The following is a 23394-nucleotide window of genomic DNA, read 5'->3' as shown; positions in this document are numbered from 1 at the left end:
AAGCAAATAAATTGGTGTCTCATTTGATTAGGTGGAGCAGCCATCAATCTGAGTGGGCCAGAGCCACCCTGGCATTTATGTAGCCTTGCCACTGATGTGATGTGAGTGAAGATGAATGAAATGAGCTTTAGTTTCAGATATCAAGTACATTAACTGTGATTATGTTGAATGTGATTCATGTAAAATCATTATATGTAAATTACAATCCCACTCTGATTTGGTCTCACTATAAACTATTTAAAAATATCTCTATCTGAGCATCAGATCATGTGACTATCAGAGAGATGATCTTACCACAATTCCTTCAGTTTACAGTAAGGACTCTCCAATCCAGTAGAGAGTTGCTTCACTCCTGAGTCTCCTAGATTATCCCCATTCAGATTCAGATTCAGTGTTCTCAGGTGTGAGGGGTTTGATCTCAGAGCTGAAGCCAGAGCAGCACAACCTTCATCTGTGACACCACACTTACTCAACCTGTACAGAACAATGACACACTCTTCACTTTCTCAGATCAACAGATACTTCATTATCAAAGAGAAACCAATTACATCAAATCACCATGTTAGATGGATCTTGGTCTGTCACAGAGCACAAATCATTATGATAACACAGCTGCAGTCAAATTCAAGCAGGATTTTTTTATTATTATTATTTGTAAGTTCATAATTTGCGCAATATTTCTTTTTTAAACAATTAATTCAATATGTCAGTGAGTTTTACTGTTATTCTAAGAAATTATGTATTTTTGTGAGAAAGATTATATAAAACTGATATTTTTGTTTTTCCCTAAATATAAAAATATATGTTTACATTTAAATGAAATTAAATAAAAAAAATCTAAATATAAATGTGTATACTAGGGATGGGACGGTATGAAAATTTAATATCACGATAATAGTGACCAAAATTATCGCGATTATCAATATTATCACGGTTTTGTTAAAACGAAATGAAAGTGTTCAAAAAGAGTTGATGCTCACACTGAAGACATTTCAACAAGTTTTATACTTGAAAATCAACAAACAACAAATAAAACAAGCAGTTCCTTATAATGACGGTCGTCAATAGCAACGCATTATAACACCGCGCACATCCATTGTAACGGCCACCTAGTGTTAAGTACTGTTCATGACATTAATGTGGATGTGCCTTTAAGATAACTTCTTCTATGGCGTACGTTATTGTATGCATGCTATTTTTATGTGAGCGCGCACGCACAGTGAGAGTGAGATTGATCACGCAAAGAGGAAGATGACCGCTCTACTGCTGACCGTTGTTTTATTATAATGTGTTTACTTCCACTTTGATTTGTAGCGTGATTTAGAGTGTTTTCTTTTCCCTTTTAACATTCGCTCTTCGACATGTATGTGAAGAGTGTGCTTAACTGAGAGAAAACATCTATAAAAGTCTCGTGGAACTATCAGTTCATTTGCACTGTCTTGTATTCTTCATCTGGGCAGACTTCAAACTCTCTGACAGACGTTACACCATGCATCACAACGGACGCGCTCTCTCGTTTCATTCAAATAGCTGCTACAACTTGCCGTCTTGCGTCTCCGTTTGTAATTGTATTGAAAATTAAATCAGAGTTGATTTATTGTTTACAGAGTTTGATAATATTGTTGTGATCATCTTGTCTGAACGATTGTTTTGTACGCTGTAAAAAGGTAAGAAAACATTAATCTCAATTCAATGTCCCCGTAATTATGTGGTAAAAAAAATCGGTGTAATAAGTGTATAATGAATACAAATTAGTATCCCTTAAATGTCACTCTTAATAGTCTTGTTTGAACTTGTTCGTTCGTCTTTGGCTAAGCCACTTGCTGCGAACTTTTATTTGCGGAAGCCTCACGTTTATTGATATAAAATAGTTCAACTTAAAACAACATTTCATGCCCAATTATTTCCCAGACGTAGTTTTGGTATTGAGGTCAAAGTTAACTTGCCTTGCGTTCGCTATACAACAGTCGGTAATGGTCACACAAGACGACTCGGCAGATCTGAAGTTATTGCAGCGACTTTTTCTTGTGCATGTTCTGCTGACAGAGTGACCATCCTCGATTAAGTTTCCCTCAGGACTTTTGTTAAAGCCAAAATATGACCACACCTCAGAATTGGTTCTTTTAAAAGGCTGAAAAATCTCCCGAGCGCTGTCACTGCCTTCCGCAATTCCTAAAAAACAACATTGCGCGCTGCGCCTGCGTCTGCGTCAGACTGTTGCTGGCTGAACAGGATCTAAAATCACGATAATCAAACACGGTTTTAATGATAATTAAATTTTAAACGATATTACTAACCGTCAGTACATTTTATCGTGGTTTATCGTGAAACCGGTAATCGTCCCATCCCTAGTGTATACATACATTCTAAATGCATATATCTGAAAATAAATTTCTCATATAAAATGTCATACAAAAACCTTTTAAAGCTGAAGTGCGACATTTTTTGTTACATTATTAATTAATCATTTTTAAGTAAAAAATAGAAATGTTTTAACAGTGATGCTTGTTCTCAGTGTTACTTACACAGCTGATCTAGTTGCTGTAACCACAGGCAGGAGCTTCTGAAGAACTTCATCTGCTGTATTTTGTGTTTTCATGGTGACAGATGAGTCACTATTTGAAAATAACAAATAAATAAAATAATGCTAATAATAATAATAATGTTTTAAGTAAGTAATACATTAAATACATTCCTTAAATTCCCCTTAAATAGTTTTCAATTAAATAAACACTGTCACAAAGTTTTTAGTGTTTAACTGTAGATGCTACTATATGTATTCAGCCAACACACACTTGTTTTTAGTTTATGTCAATGTTGCCGTGGCAGGTCTATTAGTCTGCATTTACAGTATTAGTGCAGAGACCTATTTTGACACACCCGATTTTTTTTTGTCCTGTCCGTTGTTATGGTTATCACTATGTCAATCATCACAATTTCAGGAGAGACTCACTGGACAATAATTTAGCGGATTCACTCCCATAATCAGTCATCCCAGCTCTCCGGATGTATCGGGAGTCTCCCGCATATTGATAATTGGGTGCTTCACAAATGGAAGGCTGCATCCTAGTGAGGTTGAGTCGTTCCTAGTCCAGTCCTTCTGAGGCTTGAAGGCTCAAGTCCTCCTCAGCATTAACACAAAGGAAACAGTTGATGTATCCTTCAAAACGAACTGAAGTAAAGACGCGAAACGAAGGCTGCCTTCAAAGGATCCTTCAAATTGAGACTGCCTTTGGAGGCGCTTGATAACGAGGTAGCCGAGATATGCAGCCTTACTAGGACACAGCATCCGTTCGAGAAACACCCACAAAATACGTACAATATCCCAGAAATCAATCTGTGCCCCAGGATTTAAACACCTCTGATCTCTTTGTTTCTCTGGGTTCATAATGTTTTAGACTGCAATGATTGCACTCAGTGTTACTTACTTATCAATAGTGGCTCCGAATAAGCTGTTTAGGTTAAAATTTTGCATTGCCTGCTCTGAGGACAACAACACAAAAACTAAAGCTGACCACTGAGATGAGGAGAGTTTTACATCACGTAATCCTCCACGGCTCATGCAAGGTTGAGCTTCGTTCACTAGAGAAATATCACCCAGTTCATTCAGACAGTGGAACAGATTGATGTATTTATCTGGAGAGGGATTCTCACTGATTTTTTCTTTAATATAGTCAACTGTTTTCTTCTTGCTGTGAGAGCTGTTTGCTGTCTGTGTCTTTAGTTCTTGTAAGAGACTCTGATTAGACTCCACTGACAGACCCAGAAGGAAACGAAGGAAAAGGTCCAGATGCCCATTTCTACTGTCTAAAGCCTCATCCACAGCTCTCTGATGGAGATCAGATAGGGAAACTTTGTCTCCATTAGTTGGTTTGGTAATCTGGTCAAACACATTGATGTTATTGTTGATAAAGGAGAGATGCACATATAGAGCTGCTAGATGTTCCTGAATGCTCAGATGAACAAAGCAGAAGACTTTCCCCTGACACAAGCCCAACTCCTCTCTGAAGATCTGAGTGCACAATCCTGAGTAAACTGATGCTTCTGTCTCATCAATGCCACACTCGCTCAGGTCTTCCTCATAGAAGATCAGGTTGCCTTTCACAAGCTGCCGATAAGCCAGTTTCCCCAGTTTGACAATCATGTCTTCATCTTTCACTTTCATCTCATAGTCCTTCTCATGTTTGATGTTGGTCTGAATGAGCAGGAAGTGTGTGTACATCTGAGTGAGAGTCTTGGGAATCTCTCCTCTCTCTGCTTCCCTCAACATCTTCTCTAGAACAGTGGCTGAGATCCAGCAGAACACTGGGATGTGGCACATAATAAAGAGGCTCCTTGAGGACTTCAGGTGTGAGATGATCCTGTCGGCCAGACTCTGATCACTGATTCTCTTTCTGAAGTATTCCTCCTTCTGTGTGTCACTGAAGCCTCGTACCTCTGTCACTCGATGGACACACTCAGAGGGGACGAGATCCGCTGCTGCTGGTCTGGAGGTGATCCAGATGAGAGCAGAGGGAAGCAGATTCCCCACAATGAGGTTCGTCAGCAGCTCGTCCACTGAGGCTGATTCAGTCACATCACACAACCTCACATCGCTCTGAAAATCCAGAGACAGACAACACTCATCCAGACCATCAAAGATGAACAACACTTTATACTGATCACTGGATATGTCCATTTCTTTTGTTTCAGGGAAAAAGCGATGAAGAAGATCTGAAAGACTGAGTGTTTTGTCCTTCATTAAGTTGAGCTCTCTGAAAGCAAGTGGAAATATGAGCTGGGCGTCCTGATTCTCTTTCCCTTCAGCCCAGTCCAGGATGAGCTTCTGCACAGAGACTGTTTTCCCAATGCCAGCGACTCCCTTTGTCAGCACAGTTCTGATGGGTTTGTCTTGTCCAGGTAAAGGTCTAAAGATGTCACTGCATTTGATCGGTGTGTCCTCTGTTTCTGCTCTGCTGGACTGTCTCTCAATCTGTCTGACCTCATGCTCATTACTGATCTCTCCACTTTCACTCTCTGTGATGTAGAGCTCTGTGTAGATCTCATTCAGGAGTGTTGGGTTTCCCTGCTTTGATATTCCCTCATACAAACACTCAAACTTCTTTCTCAGATTTGATCTCAATGTGTTGAGGACTTCAGTTTTGGAGTCGAAGCTGTAAAAGATTATTACACAAGTTAGAGTAGTAAATATCCATAAATTACTAAATTTTTTGTTTTGTTTGCTGTATTATAGGATACAGAACATCATTATATCTCTGAAATGTTTCAATTATTAATCATGTGTTTAAGTGATGTGTAATGTGTGCATTGCAAAATTAAACAACAAAAACAAAAAGTCCCACATTTTTACCTGAAACAAGGATACATGCTTTCATTAAAGTCTTGTGGTTGAATCACAGGCTTGAACACAGTTTTGTTTTCAACTGGTCTGGATAGAAGATTTGAACTTAAATCAGAATGAAGAGGGTAAAGAATCAGACACACTGATATTGATGTAATTGTGTCATTAACTAAGTAACATACCAACAGCTTTTATAGTGTGTAAATGTATTAATGATACAATACATAGAGCTTTACACAAGAGCACAATGATAATCATTAATAGACTGAAACTTACAGGATTTGAACTCATTATACTAAGCATATATTATAAGCATTACTTTTATAGAAATTATATACCTGAGATCAGGCTGTGTGTCTCCACTCTTAAACTTTGGTGGGGGATCCATAGAGCAGTTACTCTTCATAGACACACAGCTGGACTCTGGTTTTGATCTCTTCTGCTGGACTGAACTGGTTTTAAAATGAATAAAATAAAAAGCACACAGACTTATAAATGTTGTGCACTTTTACAGGAAACTTCTGTCTTAGGAAAGACCAGGGAGTGTTTTATTCCCACACTAATCTGCTACAAATTATACTTGCATTGAAATCTAACAGCAGGAAGGGTATGTTGTAACAGTATAGAAGACCAGTATAGTAAGTTGTGTGCATTAATTAATTGTAGTGTTTTCAAAATAATTTGATGTTAGTCCCCTCCCCTACCCCACTTCCACTTTAATTCAAAGTTATTAATATTAGAAAAGTTTTAATTCAAAACAAACAAATAGGAAACGCCTATATAACTAATACATTAAACATAGGCTAACAATTCTCTCTCTCTCTCTCTCTCTGTGTGTGTGTGTGTGTGTGTGTGTGTGTGTGTGTGTGTGTCACTTTCACAGCTATAACATATTTATATTTTCCCATATTGAAAGTAGTGTTACAACACTCCCCATCGTATATGATATTTCTATTTTTTATTTGTCGGTGTAAGGTTAATGCGGATGATATCAAATTAAACAAGATAACATTCTGATTCTGGTGATACCAGGCCTGTCATTTAACATTCATTGACTTGACCAAAATCAGAAGTTTCTCTTGCTGACAAGTTATAAAAGCCAGAGCGAGGGGCTTGTTGTGGCATTGAGTGTTTGCAGGTGTTCTGGAATGTAACACAAGTAGCATTTGTTTGATTTTACGTACTTAATTTGTTCTCTCTGGTGACTCAAGAATTGCACTTCTTTGTTTTAATGGATATCGTCTTTAAATCTTTGTGCATCCATGAGATGTACATCAGTAGAGTTGTAATTTGCACCATAAACCAACTTTTTGTAACGGTACTCTTGGTGTGAAACATCACTGTTCTGACCAGACACTGTGAAGCTTTCAACAAATCTGAACCAGCAGTTAGAAAAATCAACTCAATTTTACACTCCATTATATAAAGGTGGAAAAATCTCAGCTTTCATTTACTTGATGTCATTGCTAGCATTAAACTAACTGTTTGATCAATTTTGCTTCAAATTAAAAAATGTCATGCTGTAAGCATAACTTTTATAGTAATGATATACCTGAGATCAGGCCATTTGTCTCCACTCTTAAACGTTAGTGGCTCATCCATAGAGCAGTTACTCTTCATAGACACACAGCTGGACTCTGGGTTTGAGCTCTTCTGCTGGACTGAACTGGAACAGAGAACAGGTTCAGTTTAATCCTCATCCAATGGAGTTTACACCATGTTAATTTATGTTAATTTTACTTTTAAAACAAAGTAAAAAAACAAAAAAACACATACAGACCTACAAACTTATATAGCTACAGTATGCTGTGCAGTTTTACTGGAAATTTCTGTCTTACTCCAATACTTAAAGGTGGACAAAAATCTCCATTACCATCAATCTCCATGACATTTCCTGAAATCACTGACTGACCTAGCGTGTCCCAGAGTAGTCAGTAAAGTTTTGTTTGTATTCACATGATGATGTTTGTTGGTTTTATGGTCATAAATATGGTCATTTGCATGAATATGGCCATTTGCATGAGAGATTCAGTGGATGAATACATTGATTAATTATCTGAAATTGATTTCATCAAGGTTCCTTGATTTGATAAATATTCCCAATTTGAACCCTTTGAGCTTAACTTTTCCTATATTCTAATACAAAAATCTAATACTAGAAGCACATCTTTTATAGAAATGTTATTCTTATTACCTGAGATCAGGCCATGTGTCTCCACTCTTAAACTCTGGCGGGTTATTCATAGAGCAGTTACCCTTCATAGACACACTCTGGGTTTGAGCTCTTCTGCTGGACTGATCTTTAACAGAGAACAGATTCAGTTAAATCCTTTAGATTACTGTGTTCATTCTTTATGTTAGGAACCAAATTAATATAAACACATTAATCTTTCATCAAAAAGCACATTGAGGAAACTATCTTTTTATTTATTATTTTACGTTAGTATTAAAGGGATAGTTCGCCCAAAAATGATATTTAAGCCATGATTTACTCACCCTAAAGCCGTTCGAGATGTATACGTCAATCTTTTTTCAGACAAACACATTTTCAGTTATTTTAGAAAATGTCTTAGATCTTTCAGTGGTTATAATGTGAAGCAATGGGGTCCAGCAGATTCAAGTCGCAAAATGTGCATGCATCCTTCTCAAAAATAATCTATCCGGCTCCAGGGGGATAAACGAAGGCCTTCTGAGGGTAATCCGTGCGGTTTTGTCGTAAAAATATACATATTTAAAACTTTATAAACTAAAATAACTGGCTTCCGGTGGCGGTCGGTGCGCGTTCACAGAGATGAATGCGTCGTGACGCAGAACGAACGTGACAGCGGAGCCAGAGAGCAGAGCAAAACAAAACTCAACGTTCGTTCTACGTCACGACGCTTCCTACGCTACGTCATACGTCATACGCCAGCATTCATCTCTGTGAACGCGCACCGACAGCCACCGGAAGCCAGTTATTTTAGTTTATAAAGTTTTAAATATGTATATTTTTATGACAAAACCGCACGGATTACCCTCAGAAGGCCTTCGTTTTTATCCCCCTGGAGCCGGATGGATTATTTTTGTGAAGGATGCATGTACATTTTCCGACTTGAATCAGCTGGACCCCATTGCTTCACATTATAACCACTGAAAGATCTAAGACATTTTCTAAAATAACTGAAAATGTGTTCGTCTGAAAAAAGATTGACGTATGCATCTCGAACGGCTTTAGGGTGAGTAAATCATGGCTTAAATATCATTTTTGGGCGAACTATCCCTTTAAAGGCACAGTATTTAAGTTTCACCACTAGAGGTCCCTTATTCACCACATCATCAAGCTATGCCTTTTTTGAATGAGTGTGGAATCATGGGAGTTGTTGTTTTCAACTCCACACCCAATGGAAAGGAATCCGACAGGAAATCATGTTCATGGATGAGCTAATGTATTAAAGTTTTAGTAACGTTACTGTGGTACGAAGCAGGTCAGGCCGAGAGCCACATGGCATTTTACGTTGCTGTTTTTATTATGCTTATATGCCGCAGACAGCTGCTACTTCATATAGGTCAGGTCATGTTTGTAAATGAGAAGTGGTTCTCAAACAGTTTACCTGGATAAATAAAGGTTAAATAAAAAAATAAAATAAAAAACTTCACCTTTCGTGTTGTTGTTTATGTTTATTTTATGATTACAGTTACATTTAACATCCACCCCCTTCTTCCCTGAATTTGAACTTTGTTACAGTTACATTTGATCACTAAATACACATTATTTTATTTTATTCTAATAAAACAGATGCAAGTGCTGAATTACTACTCCTACAGGTCACTTTACAGTATGTTGGATTAAAATTGTTGTGTAACGCAGCACTGTTTTACTTGGTCAAAATAACCATACTAATAATAATCATACTAAAATACATTTGTGACCCTGGATGACAAAAGCAGTCACATGGGTAAATTTTTTGAAATTGAGATTTATACATCATATGAAAGCTGAATAAATAAGCTTTCCATTGATGTACAATATTGGTCGAGATACAACTATTTGTAAATCTGGAATCTGAGGGTGCAAAAAAAAATCTAAACATTGAGAAAATCTCCTTTAAAGTTGTTCATTTATGTTCACGATTGTGCTGCATTCACTCACAAAAATACATGTTTTATATATTTACGGTAGGAAATTTACAAAATATCTTCATGGACCATGATCTTTACTTAAAACCCTCTACTGCACACATTATTATGCAATCATGGAAAAAAATGTTACAGTGTTTTTTTAAATATAAAATAGACTCAAATTAACATATTGATTTTTTTTTTTTTTTTTTTTTTTTTCGGGGGGTACTTTTGGGTGCGTTGCCATATGGCAACATTGTGCGACAATGGAACAGCCTGATGTGTTTTCTCCCAAAATGACATGAAATTCATAGATGATTACAGACCTGTCTTTTAGAAATGAAATTGTTTTTATTATTTAAAATTTTTTCAAGAGCTTTGTGTACAAAATACGAAACTAATTTTCAAAGTATTATTTCAACAACATTTACAAAACATCTGACGCAAACTCATAAGAACAGTTCAAGTGAAACTACTCAATGTGAAACGATTATTTCAACAACATTTAGTCTACTACATATTGAGTCTACTAGGCCTAATTCTGCCTGCCTGTCATACTCCTCATCACTGATCCCTAGCTCATCCCCACTTTCATGAGATGGTATAACCACTTGTACCCTGTACATTTCAGCCCTCCTCTCAGCCTTGCCATAGAACACTGACGGCTTCATTTTCTAAAAAAAATAAGTAATAAAATGTTACTTTTATACTTTACTTTTACTTTACTTTAAAAATATATACAAATATATATAAATATATGAGTAGAATACAACCATCCAACTATATCAGTGCATCCATACATTGTCATTCATACAAAGCTACTCTGCATTAGCATGGGCAAAATATTGTTCCATTACCGCACAATGTTGCCATATGGCAACATACCTATTTTATTGAATAAAAAGGTAACAGTAGTATCAAAACAATGTGACAATGATTGAAAAAAGATTAGAACTTATCCCAGATGCTTGATGTAATTTTAAATTCTGAAGAAATATGAAAAATTGAGGAAAATCTTCACATATTCACGAGCAATTCTTCAGCAACTGGAGTCATCAAAAGTGTGTGAAAAGAATGACAGTGCAAGGGTGTGTAGTGTCATGTGATGTCATCAAAGCATATCATTGGTTACCACCAGGTTCTACCATGAATTTAAGACCATTCAGAGCTCATGTTTATTTTCAAATTTCAAGAAATGTCCAAAGAAAGGGTATGTTGCCATATGGCAACACCGTGCAGTAGAGGGTTAATATCCTAATGATTTTTGGCATAAAAGAAAAATAATATTGATAATTTTGACCCAAATACCCGTGCGACATGTGACTGGTTTTGTGGTCCAGGGTCACATTTGAGTGTGTTGAACTGTGTGTTTGCTCTGTGGCTGCTATTAGTGTTGTCACGATACCAAAATTATTGTTTCGATACCGATACCAAGTCAAGTATTGCGATTTCGATACTTTTTCGATACTTTTCCTGAAAAGGGAGAAACACTCTCAAATATCATTGCTGTGCTTTATTTTAAAACCGGGACAACATTCTAATCATATAACACACTAATAAATGAACATATGAACAGCAGATATATTAAACATTTGAACAAAATATGAAATATCAAAATATAAAAAATAAATTAGAGCAATGACATTCAAGGTAAAAAAAGGTTAAAAAAAACATTCAAGGTAGCAGCATTATCTCATTTATCATAAGAAACATAAGAGCTTTATCTTGATTCTGAACTTTGAATAAAAATATGAACAGCGATTAAGGGTGTCACGATTTCGATTTTAAATCGAAATCGATCGAAATTAATGCTCAATCTCGATCATCGAATCAAAAAATGGAATCGTCGATGCTGCCACGCCCCATATGTCACGTCAGCTCGGCTTGTCTGTAATGGAAAAAAATCCTTTTCTCGAGAATATTGAAGCCTTTATTTTAAAACGCATTGCTGCTGCACAGCGAGAGCATCATAGCTCGTCTGAGCGAGCTGGCTGTGCTGCAGCAAATGCACGAACCTATGGCGAGTTAGCAGTGGCGTGCGGTCCAATGGGAGCGCTTGGCGCCCTGCCAAATTCGAGCGCGCCAATTTGGACGCGGCTGAAGTGTATACATTCAGAGAAAACTCGCCAAAGGACTTTAGGTTTAAATCGACTGAAGCGAAGCACCTGATATGAGCGAATAGCACGGCAAGGCAACGCAGTAGGCTACTCGTTCCCTTATCTCTAAGGGAACCGAGGTTACGCAAGTAACCAAGTACGCTCCCTTACGAGAACGTTCTCTCGTACTGCGATGCAAACGCTGTGGGAACCCAATTTAAAACGCCGTGCTATTCGCCTGTGACTGCTCTGAGGAGTCCAGGGAGCCCCGGGACTATAATAGGTAATAGGTTATATTGTTTAAGTTTCCAATTGACTAAAGATATAAGTTATTGTTACATTATGTTGTTAATAAACGTTTTAAATTTGACAATGTAGTGTGTGGTACATTGTGAGCAAAGGTCAGATATTATTATATTGCATAAAAGTCTAAAAATGGCATAGCTTGTGCTTTCAATGTATTTATTTTTTAAATCGAGAATCGAATCGAACCGTGACTTTAGAATCGAAAATGTAATCGAATCGAGGATTTGGAGAATCGTGACACCCCTAACAGCGATTATATTAAACAATGTTTAATATTGGTAAAACATATGACGAGCCTCATTGGTGATATATTTGACATGTGGGGAGAGAGTTGTGGAAGGCCTATACTTCATGTTAAACATAAATATATAGCAGCAAAGACAACGTCGGCAGTGTTGACGGCAAAATAGGCTACAGAATAATTCGTTCTGTATTAAGAGGTGCAATATTTGAAAATCGATAATATTTTTTTAAATTACATTTATATTGTATTATGTCAAAACTTTCAAACATCAAAATGTCATTTATTAATATGTATTCGTGTCAAAATGACATAGAAACATCTTTTCCTATTCTATTTTGCCTGGAAACGCTTCCAACACGCTTGCGTGTCGCGTGAAAAATAGGCATCGGTTCTATTTCTAGCATGCACGCGTTTTCCGCGCGTCTCGAGCTGCGCCCAGACAGTTAACACGCAGGCAGTTAACATGGGAGCCGAAATAAAAACGGACACGACACGCAGCCAGTGTGTCGCCGGCCATCTGGAACGCGGTCATTCTTAGAAGTATCGATACTAATAAATGAAGGAATCGTGACGTTTTTAATTTCCGATTTACTTTTGAAGTATCGGTGCACCGTGCAACAGAGCAAGGTAGGCAACGTACTTCCATATGTCACTCCTCGCGTCATCTTTTTCTACGAGTCGTGGACCACTTGTGCTCGCACATGCAGCCATCTCGCTGTAGTGTTTTGTCATATGACACTGACAGCGGCAGGTTCTTTGCTGCGTGCGTCAGGAAAAAAACACAGATGTCCATAGGGAGGCGTTTTTTGTTTTTTTTTTAGTATCGATACTGATAAATTTAGGTATCGTGACGTTTTTAATTTCCGAGTATCGCAATACTTTTGAAGTATCGGTACACCGTGCAACACTAGCTGCTATGAGACATTTGTTACACACTGCAGTAAGTGATCTTTTTCTGTGATGTAACACAATATTTAACAGTGTTTGTTGAAAGTACCTGCATCCTGGAGGAAAATCTCCATCTCTGGATCCTTGTGAATCAGCCATGATGAAGCTGCAGGAGAATCTGATGAGTTTGATCTCCTCCACTGACTCTGAATGAAGAAACATTCACACATTAAATTAAATGATTAAATTAAACAACATTCATAATTAAGCTGAACATTTCTGGAGTGTGGGAGAAAAAGGATCATGTGACTGCGTTAACTCAAGCTCAGTCATGCATGTTTACACATATGCTGTTTTAGGGTCATGAAACCCCCCTCTTTCAGCTTAAGTCCTCCTCACAATCTTTTAGAAACCTGCAACTCAAATGGGCGTGGACGTCTGTGAGAAGAAGGGAGGGAGTGGGTGTAGCAGGGCAAGGCAGGAGAGGAAGAGGGGGACGAGCAACTGTCATCTGTCAGTGGCTCATGCCGGCTCTCACATAAAATCAGCAGTAAAACGTGAGGAAATGAAAGATTTTTAAAGTCCAATGAAAAACACTAACCATCTGTTTGTCCTTTTAAAGGTAACTAAATGCCCTGCTACATATATTAGATTAAACCTTTGGATCACATCGGTGTGATTAGAACGTTCAGTGCATCATGTGATCAACTTCTAAATTCAAATTTAATGTATGTTCGTTTGGCCGGAAGCTAGTTATTTTACCTTATAAAGTTTTAAATATGGATATGTGTCTTGCACAAATGCATCGCTTCGCTTTAGAAGGCCTTTATTAAAAACATACTATGCAAGATTTGTACCTTAATATAACAGCTTCAAAGTAGGGCGAATCATCCCGCTGGCAAAACCAGCAATGCAAGTTTGAGAGGTGGCGCCCCGACAAATCTCGCGAGAATCATGCTTTGCGGCACGACGTCACATACATCAACAACATATGAAGCAGCCTCTCTGGAAGACACTAGCACGCATTTCAGACGTGAATCATGGCAGAGTTGACAAAGAAAACGAAGAAAACGTGATCGGAAGATTCAAGGAAAAGAAAACGAGGAACCATTTACGACAGTAACGTTGAATACAAGTACTCCACAGCGACTCTAGGGGTCGCTGTTTGACAAAAAATGGAAACTGCATAGTGTGCCTTTAATCACCCAGAGCGTGTGGAGCACTTTTATGATGGATAGATGCACTTTTATGATGGACAGATGCACTTTTATGATGGACAGATGCACTTTTATGATGGACAGATGCACTTTTATAATGGATAGATGCACTTTTATGATGGATAGATGCACTTTTATGATGGACAGATGCACTTTTATGATGGACAGATGCACTTTTATGATGGATAGATGCACTTTAATGATGGATAGATGCACTTTTATGATGATAGATGCACTTTTATGATGGATAGATGCACTTTTATGATGGATAGATCAATTTTTATGATGATAGATGCACTTTTATGATGGATAGATGCACTTATGGTGGATAGATCCACTTTTATGATGATAGATGCACTTTTATGATGGACAGATGCATTTTTATGGACTTTATGGCTGAAGAGCCAGTATAATATATTATATTTGTTAATATAACTCTGATTGTGTTCGTCTGAAAGAAGAATGTCATATACACCTAGGATGACTTGAGAGTGAGAAAATCATGGGCTAATTTTCATTTTTGGGTGAACTATCCCTTAACCCTCTAACGTGCAGAAAGTTTAATATTAGAAAGTAGGATGTTAATCTGTAGACATATAAGATCTCATATTATTACTCAATCTACACAGAAAGGGTTAAATTACTAGCCTATACTGTACAGTCGACCTGAGAGAGGAAAGCCCTGCCTGATAGGCTACCTCTACCCCCTAAAACCAAAAGATTTCAAAGTATCAAACAGAAACACATGGTCAACCCTATCGAAAGCCTTTTCTTGATCTAATGACTGAGACAAATCTTCTAACTCTTCAGGGATGTTTTCCTCAGATCTGCCTGATTCATCTCCTCTAAAACTCCCTTTTTTGATAATTCATCTCAATTATATCATCATCATCATCAGCAGTCTGCAAGCCACTCTTGTCCATCACCATCATTCACACATCCAGCACTGACACTGTGTTATTACCATAGACATCATATATAGTCTCTATATAATATCTATGGTTATTATTACTCACCTCCTCTGTGACTCCATCTTGTTCCACACTCCTCTGCTCTGCTTCATCATTAATATGTTCAACAGTTTCAGCTCTAGATGTGGATGGACGTTGATCATCTATATGTGGACACGCAAAACATTTACGGCCCAAATCACCGCACTCAAAACACTTCAAACTCTCAGTGCTCGCATAAACCCTGTACGAGTTTTCTCCGTGAGTCACACGGAAAGAAACTTCAAGAGCACCCGTGGGTGAAGTCAGAAACATATAAACCTGACGGCTAAAGGAAAGTACGTGTATAAGTGCCGCGTTTTTACACCCGAGGGGAATCATTTTTACAGGGCTCGCTATCGTCCCAAACTTCTGCAACTCTTTCGTAATCGCATCATTCGATACAAATGGAGGAACATTAGAGATCGTAATTTCTGTTGCTGGATCAGATAACAGGTTAACAGCAACAAACGCTTCTTTAACCCATAACCCGCTCACAGTCAACTGATTTATCAGCGATTCAGACTTCAAAAATACCACAATCGCTTTATCCACACGTGATGCCGACACTATATTATCATATCCGATCTTCTCCCCGATAACCAGGAGCAGATCTTCCACCGTCACTCCAGGCTCCGGCGCGCACCTGCAACCATTCCGGAGGGACAGAGACTCCATACCCCGTTTGTAAACCGCGACTTTCCTTCTCTGTCCTCTGCCAAAAATTGAGAAAAAAAATACCGAGGGGAAAACAAACAAAAAAACGAAAGAGAAAACGTTTGAAAAAGAAAACGCACTCGCACCCAACAAACACTAGAGCTCATTCGCACACTCCCAGAATGCACCGGAGAGAGCAGGTTATGCCTGTACTTTAGCCAAGGAGAAATAGAAACACAGGTGCACTTATGAACCACCTGTCCTAATTATTATAATGTAATTCGAAAACATTATTAGTTTTTTAGTTCTCCAAAAAACTATTTTTTTCTCAATTCTGTTCTCTGTTATTTGTGCCAACTTCAAAAAAAATAAAATAAAGAATGATGCACAAGCTCAAAAACACACACACGCACACACACATAAAAAGACACGTTAACTCTGTACACACACACACACACACTTATGCAAACACACTTATGCAAACACACAACAAGGAAAGTGTGGTAACTTGGCATGAAAAGACCATATAAGAGAGAGGAATGCAGGAGGGTAGGTTTACTAATAACTGCTCTTATTTTACAGGATTACATCAGCATGACCTGGCTATCCCACAGAACCCAACATACTACAGCAACAGGTAATTCCCACACAACACAAGCATATACACCTCCTAGTGGTAAAACTGGTTGCTAGAATGAACTCAATCTACAGGGGAGAGTGGGGCACATCCTAACACTTTTTGACTTTCTCAGTTTGTGTAAATCCACTTGGGGTTCAGAGTATTTTATTTTATTTTTTTCACATTAATTTCACACGTCTAGTACAATTATGTGGTATTGTTTCATTAATACAGTTTATACTTTTTTCTTTATTTAGGCTACCCCGAAAGAATGGAAGGGAAATGTGACAACATGCCCCATAGGTGGGGCACATTGTAATATGGCCATATGACAGGTTAAAATGTTCAAGTCAAGCAATTTTCATTGACGCAGCTGATTTCTGTAAATGAATGTAAAACTATATGTATCTTGCAGCACAGGGTGAAGTCAGTATGAACATTAACTACGATTTGAGAAAAACATACATTTTACATAAAACTGTGTAAATGGCGCTCTGTGGCGCGGCAGGATTTTGAACAGGGTCCTGAGCCGTAGTTGGGCGCTGCCAGTGTGTGTAGACTCATAGAAAATAATGTGTTTGAATTTTAAAGGGGTGGTTGATTATGATTTCACTTTTCTAACTTTAGTTAGTGTGTAATGTTGTTGTTTGTGCATAAATAACATCCGCAAAGTTACAATGCTCAATGTTCAAAGCAAATGGAGATATTTTCTTTTACAGAAATCCCTTTTTAAGGACTACAACAAACGACTGATAGGGACTACACAAGCTTCCTCCCGAGTTAGTGACATCACAAACCCCAAAATTTACATAAACCCCGCCTCGCAACAAAGGGCTCTATATGGCTCTGCTAAGAACGAGCCCTTGAAGCTCCGCCCTCTGAGCTGGAAGCAGCAGCTCATTTGCATTTAAAGGGACACACACAAAATGACACATTTTTGCTCACCCTCAAAAAAGGACAATTTTAACATGCTATAAAAATTATCTGTGGGGTATTTTTAGCTAAAACTTCACATACACACATCAGAGACTTATGGTAAATGGACTGGTAAATGGACTGCATTTATATAGCGCTTTCACAGACCTATGGCCACCAAAGCGCTTTACATTGCCTCACATTCACCCATTCACTCACTCATTCATACACCGACGGCGGTGTCAGCCATGCAAGGCGCCATCCAGCTCGTCGGGAGCAGCTGGGGTTAGGTGTCTTGCTCATGGACACTTGGTCAAGTGGAACCGGGGATTGAACCACCAACCTTTCGGTTTGTAGACAATCTACATGAACCACTTATTTTACATATTTTAAAAAGGGGCATTATACCACCCCTTTAAAGACATGGCACTGTGCTTCTCGCAGGGGGGCAGGGTTTCATATTATTTTGAAGCTTCCCCGGGCACCACCACTGATTAGCGGACCATCACCTGCTGTTAGCATTCCATTGACTCCCATTCATTTTGGCGTCACTTTGACAGCGAATAACTTTACATCTGAGGCGTTTAAAGACTCCATTTGTCCATTATTTATTTCTAAAGAAACACGAAAATGTATAAAAGGCTCCATTACCTTGTATTTTACGTTATGGCCCCGTAGATGCAGTTTTTGTAAAAATAGGCTAACGATTGCGTCATAACCACGCGACTCTGTGTCGCACAGTAGAGAGATTACCGTATGGACAGGAGGAGAAGCTCGCGGACAATCGGGGGGACGTGGAGGCAAAATGACAAAGTAATTAATCAGAATACTTAGCAAAAGTTGCTCCTGCTCCAGCTCATGGACACCTCCTACTCACACTCTCCGTCTCTGCAAGTTTCGGAAGGGAATGATTCAGATTTCTCTTGGCACAGCTACTAGAAGACAGACGGGTTGCTCACGTCACATCTACGTCGTCAAGCTCAGTTTGAGTCTGCGCAGTACGCTCGACCATCAGGAAGTGAGAGCTTCTAATTGACTTCACTTGTCTCCGTTGAATCCAATGGGGTCGCTGTGTCCAGTTTATATACTGTCTATGGCTTCTCGTCCAGTGTGCGACCCCGTTAAGCCTCGAGAGCGCCCTCATCCTGCCAAACGCTACCCCTGCCCTTGGGAAGCCGTCCCCGGAGTGTCACCTTGGGTTCTGAACATAATCAATAAACTTTTTTTGGAAAGAAATGAATATTTTTCATAAATCAGAAATTAATTTTGATGGCATTAAGATATAAGAAGTAGATTTTTTTTTAAATTTGAAGCATGTGAAAGACATTGTTTGTTTACTTTCATACACAATGAGAAATAATTACCAACCCAAATAGTCCGGCAGGACAAATTAACGGTTAATTTGCTAATATCTAACATCCAAATCACAAAACATAAAAATGAAGAAACTCACACCTGCATTAAGTATTAAATTCATTTAATTGTTTACAAAAATATTGTACAAATGAAATCTGTGCACAGCTATACAAAAGAAAATGTAGACAAATTTCCTCACAGCTCATACAAGCGCTGGTGATTTTCCTGAGAAACACACAAGCTGCTCTAGAATCTCTCACACATCAGGTGTGTGTATTCGAGCTGCTTCAGTAATGATGGACTTTAATCTGGTTGTTGTCATCGAGGCTGAGCTGAACTAACCCACCGCTGCTGGACCCGGTCCTGAGGTTTGGGAAGAGAGGACTGTGTGTGTGACGCTCAGGAAAACAGCACGAGACACAGAGCATTCACTGCATGAGTAATACACATTTACTCCAGTATGTGTGTGTGTGTGAGTGAGTGTGTGTGTGTGTGTGTGTGAGTGTGTGTGTGTGTGTGTCCAAGGGAGAAAGTTGGTGACGATTCTCGGGCCCCCTGTGATTTCAACCCAAACCCCCTGAAGGAGTTCTGTAGAAATAAACATGTTCTCCTTGAGGAAAAGCATCAGGCCCTGTAAGGATACATGTTGCGGTTTTTCCGTTGCGCCTCCAGCCAGCGTTTGTTCCCTTCAATCAGACCCTGCAGCCGCTGACCCTCGACCTCTGCTGATGGACGCAGACTCGACAGGCTGCACACACACACACACACACACACACACACGATAACAGCCATTTACACTGAATATCTATATGACTGTGGAAGACTGGTGTGTGTGTGAGTGTGTGTGAGTGTGAGTGTGAGTGTGTGAGCTCACCTTGGTGGTGTGTATCCTGAGTAAGTCATGTGAGATCTGCTGGTTTCTGTAGAAACAGAGATAATGTTCAGATGATGCTGCAGGTGATGATGAGTGTGTGTGTGTGTGTGTGTGTGTGTCTCACCTGTGCTCATGCCCGACCAGCGGTTCTGCAGTGGGTCTGTGGGTCTGTGTGTGAGTCCGTTGGACAGCGAGGAGGAGGAGTTTACAGGCCACACCCACGAGGGACGGGGTGGTAGAGGTGTGGTCAGAGTGGGCGGAGCCTGTTTGTGGGTCAGTGAACCCAAAGCTCCTAACACAGAATTGAGCTGACCTGAGATCAGCTGCAGAGAGTCGGCCAACTGCTGCACCTTCACTGGAACTGACAGACGATCAGACACTCGTGAACCACTGCATGAACACAAGCTCTAGTGTCTTAAACTGTTTCTAGTTTTGTTTTGGTTTCTCTTACAACATGTTTACATGCATCCAAAATCAAAAACACTTTAGTTTTCTCATAATATCCACTGCAACATCAGCATTTTCTGTGTCTGAAACGGTTCGATCAAGGATTCAGTCTCTCTAAACCCCGCCTCTCTGAGAGCTGCTCTGCTGTGATTGGTCATGACCAAACGCTCATGATCATATCTGAATCTCAGCTCTTGACACACAGTGATACGAACAGTGACGATGGCGTGGATTTTACCGTATCAATCTCATCAAAGTGGATTTGCTTTGTCAGCAGAAACAGCGTCTTCTCCACACGGACAACACGAACCAAACTCTTCCAGTCTCAGATAAACTACAGTGTTTGAGGGCGGAGCTAAGAGACGCTGCTCAGCCAATCAAGACCACAGGCTGGCATTATGCAAATTAGTTACACTCCTACACAGGTTCAGCAAGAAGAAAGACTGGAATTACTGACGACTCGTTTCAGTTCAGAATCACTTTCTTTTAGGAGACAAAAACTCCATGTATCTGCACTTTGATCTTTGAAACATTGCAGACCTTTTACATTCAAAACAGCTTTATTACATACTATGTAATATAATAATAATAGGGGCATAATATAAACATAACAGGGGCAATTTATGTGTGCGTGTTTGTGAGTGCATGTGTGTGTGTGTGTGTCACCTGTTCCCTCCGGGCTGTAGATGCTGCTCATCTCTGACTCGGTGACATCAAACGTCACTTTCCGATCAGCTGACCTCTCAGCGTCCTCACATGACACCTGCCACACACACACACACACACACTCATGAAAATGTACAGTGTAATGCTGAATGTCACAGAATTTGGCAAATGTTGGCTGAATAAATCAGACAGGGCTACACACTGAATCAAATGGCGACATGGATGAGTGTGTGTGAATATTAAAGTCCGCTGTGAAGATCTGAAGTCTGTCTCAGTTTGCTCTACTTCACAAACTCAAACACGCGTGATGCATGTCTGCAAACTCACAGCTCTTCACCACAATGATGTTTTATGTAACAAAATGTCTTTCTCTGTGATCAGGTTTGACTGTAGTAACATTAATGAAAAAACTAACACTTCAAATCAACATAAAAAAAAAATCTAAACCTTGACAAAAACTAGTCTTATGTATATCTAACTACACAACCTAATAAAAGTAAGTAATTATGTCTAAAAACAACTACAGAATTTACAAGCTACTTTATATAGAGCTATATAGGAATCTAGTGGGGGGGGGGGGGGGGGGATCTGATTTCATAGGGCTTTATAACGCGCGTGTACAATCTTGTCTTTATATTTGTGATGATTTTTCAAAAGTTTGGCCCTCACAAGCAACAGAACATGTGAAACGTGGCGTTTGAGGACATCTGAGGAGCTACTCACTGCTTTCCAAGAGTCAAATATCATTATCTCAGTATAAAACACTTGTCTATGTGATGCCCTCAGTACAGTGTATCCAGCAGTGTGTGTGTGTGGTTGTGTGTGTGTGTGTGTGTGTTGTACCTCTTCAGTCAGTGAAGTTTCGAGCTGGTTGAGTTTTTCCTCTTTTTCTTTCAGTAGCGTTTGACCCTTGTGAAGCGTCTCCCTCAGCTCGGCTAGATCCCTCACCTCCTACACACACACACACACACACACACACACACACATCTTGAGCCTCTATGCAGGTGATAGCGACTGCACACACGGGTCTGAACACACACTCACCTGCTGCAGGTTGTGGTAGAGCTGGTGTGTGGAGGTCCCGGGCGAGGGGTCCTTCAGACTGCTGTGAGCTGCCCGCAGCGCTGCCTGTCTGTCGGACACCTGAACGCTCTGCCGCTCCAGAAACTGCCGAGCCCTGAGGAGAGACACGCTCTCGTTCCACATATATTGCCTCACACTGAGAGAGAGAGAGAGAATAACACACACTTAAACCCCATTGAGATGTCATGATGTCTACATAGGCAGCATCCTTAGCATTCTTTGTCATTTACAACAATTTAAAGTTTCATTTTTAATTTTTTTGAAAACAGAGAGTGCACTTTTGTCTCCTTAAACGCTCGTTTTTTGGGGTCGACAAAAAATACCGTATTTCTGTTTTTTTTAGCTTGTTTGCTGTGCACCTTATCACACAGCAGCTTTAAGACATAGTTTTGTTTTTTTGTCATAAGTCAGAAATGACGAGAAGGCAGCTTCTCGCAATACAAAGTCAATGGAGACCGTTGGATTGTTTACACACTGTGTGTGTGTGTGGTTTTCAGATCATGACGTGTGTCGCTGTCTCTATGCATTCTGCTTCAGCATCTGTCCGTTAGACATCAGGAGCACTAGATAGGCAGCTCACTAGGACTCACACGTACTCGTCTACGCTGGCGTCGCTGGCGTCTCCTGAGGGCAGCACTGATGCTTCCAGATCCTGCAAACGCAGGCCGTTCTCGCTCTTCCTCTTGCTCTTCTTCTGCTGCTGCTCTTCTTCCCTCTCCGTTCTGCCTCTCTGCTCCAGTTCACTGCACACAAACACACACTCAAGGCTAGATCTCCATTCTGTCTCCTCATGGCGTTTGGGTTCCTCCCCACTGGTGCCTTTAGCTTGCTTAGTTTGGGACACTAATTATATCAATATTATTCATTTGACTGCAGTGACACTACTGGACGAGAACAAAACTAGAGCTGAATAATTACACTATTGTCTTGTGTAGAGCTGAAACTGAATATTTCATATTTTATTCATTTTTGCAACATTGACACTTTTATTGAACTGAATTGAATCAACATTGATTGAAGGTGTATGTGTGTGGGTGAGTGAATGAGTGTGAGTGTGTGTGAGTGAATGAGTAAGTGTGTATGTGTGTGTGAGAGTGAATGAGTCTGAGTGTGAGTGTGTATGTGTGTGTATATGTGTTTGTGTGTGAGAGTGAATGAGTGAGTGTGTGGGTGTGAGTGTGTGTGGGTGTGAGTGTGTATGTATGTGAGAGTGAGTGTGTTTAAGTGAGAGAGAGTGTGTGCCTGTGTGTGTTTGTGTTTGTGTTAGTGTGTGTGTGTGTGTGTGTGTGTGTGTGTGAGTGTGAGTATGTGTGAGTGTGAGTGAGTGAGTGAGAGAGTGACTGTGTGAGTATATGTGTGTGAGTGAGTGAATGAGTGTGTGTGTGAGTGAGTGAGTGAGTGAGTGAGTGAATGAGTGACTGTGTGAGTGACTGTGTGAGTGTACGTGTGAGTGTATGTGTGTGTGTGAGTGAGTGAGTGACTGTGTGTGAGTGAGTGAGTGAGTGAGTGAGTGAGTGTGTGAGTGAGTGAGTGAATGAATGAGTGACTGTGTGAGTGTATGTGTGTGAGTGAGTGATTGAGTGAGTGAGTGAGTGTGT

The 23394-nt window shown here is 39.6% G+C and overlaps 2 protein-coding genes across 7 annotated transcripts in view; both read right to left on the bottom strand.

Moving 5' to 3' along the window:
* The window catches only part of LOC311091349 (NACHT, LRR and PYD domains-containing protein 3-like), a 34755-nt gene extending 18730 nt beyond the window's left edge, over positions 1-16025 (bottom strand). The window contains exons 1-9 of one of the 2 annotated variants that reach the window (XM_084127258.1): positions 15207-16025; positions 13083-13179; positions 7536-7641; positions 6894-7007; positions 5680-5793; positions 5351-5446; positions 3429-5153; positions 2526-2615; positions 295-474 (exon numbers count right to left, since the gene is read on the bottom strand). In XM_084127258.1, the coding sequence (XP_083983384.1) occupies positions 295-474; positions 2526-2615; positions 3429-5153; positions 5351-5446; positions 5680-5793; positions 6894-7007; positions 7536-7641; positions 13083-13179; positions 15207-15857 (3173 nt within the window). In that variant the 5' untranslated portion in view covers positions 15858-16025. The remainder of the gene's footprint in view (positions 1-294; positions 475-2525; positions 2616-3428; positions 5154-5350; positions 5447-5679; positions 5794-6893; positions 7008-7535; positions 7642-13082; positions 13180-15206) is intronic. The other variant, XM_084127259.1, reaches the window with a different exon arrangement.
* A 2805-nt stretch (positions 16026-18830) lies between these two features.
* cep164 (centrosomal protein 164) overlaps positions 18831-23394 on the bottom strand; it is a 26517-nt gene continuing 21953 nt past the window's right edge. For 4 of the 5 annotated variants that reach the window (XM_084127235.1, XM_084127236.1, XM_084127237.1 and 1 more), the window contains 8 exons: positions 22387-22539; positions 21758-21932; positions 21557-21664; positions 20714-20810; positions 19725-19961; positions 19601-19646; positions 19370-19474; positions 18831-19110 (listed from right to left, as the gene is read on the bottom strand). In XM_084127235.1, coding sequence (XP_083983361.1) covers positions 19014-19110; positions 19370-19474; positions 19601-19646; positions 19725-19961; positions 20714-20810; positions 21557-21664; positions 21758-21932; positions 22387-22539 — 1018 coding nt within the window. In that variant the 3' untranslated portion in view covers positions 18831-19013. The remainder of the gene's footprint in view (positions 19111-19369; positions 19475-19600; positions 19647-19724; positions 19962-20713; positions 20811-21556; positions 21665-21757; positions 21933-22386; positions 22540-23394) is intronic. The other variant, XM_084127238.1, reaches the window with a different exon arrangement.

This window comes from Abramis brama (genome assembly GCF_963993115.1).
Source record: "Abramis brama genome assembly, chromosome: 10".
Taxonomy (NCBI): Eukaryota; Metazoa; Chordata; class Actinopteri; order Cypriniformes; family Leuciscidae; genus Abramis; species Abramis brama.
The sequence above is the reverse complement of the archived record's forward strand: the minus strand, read 5'-3'. Positions and strand labels throughout refer to the sequence as shown.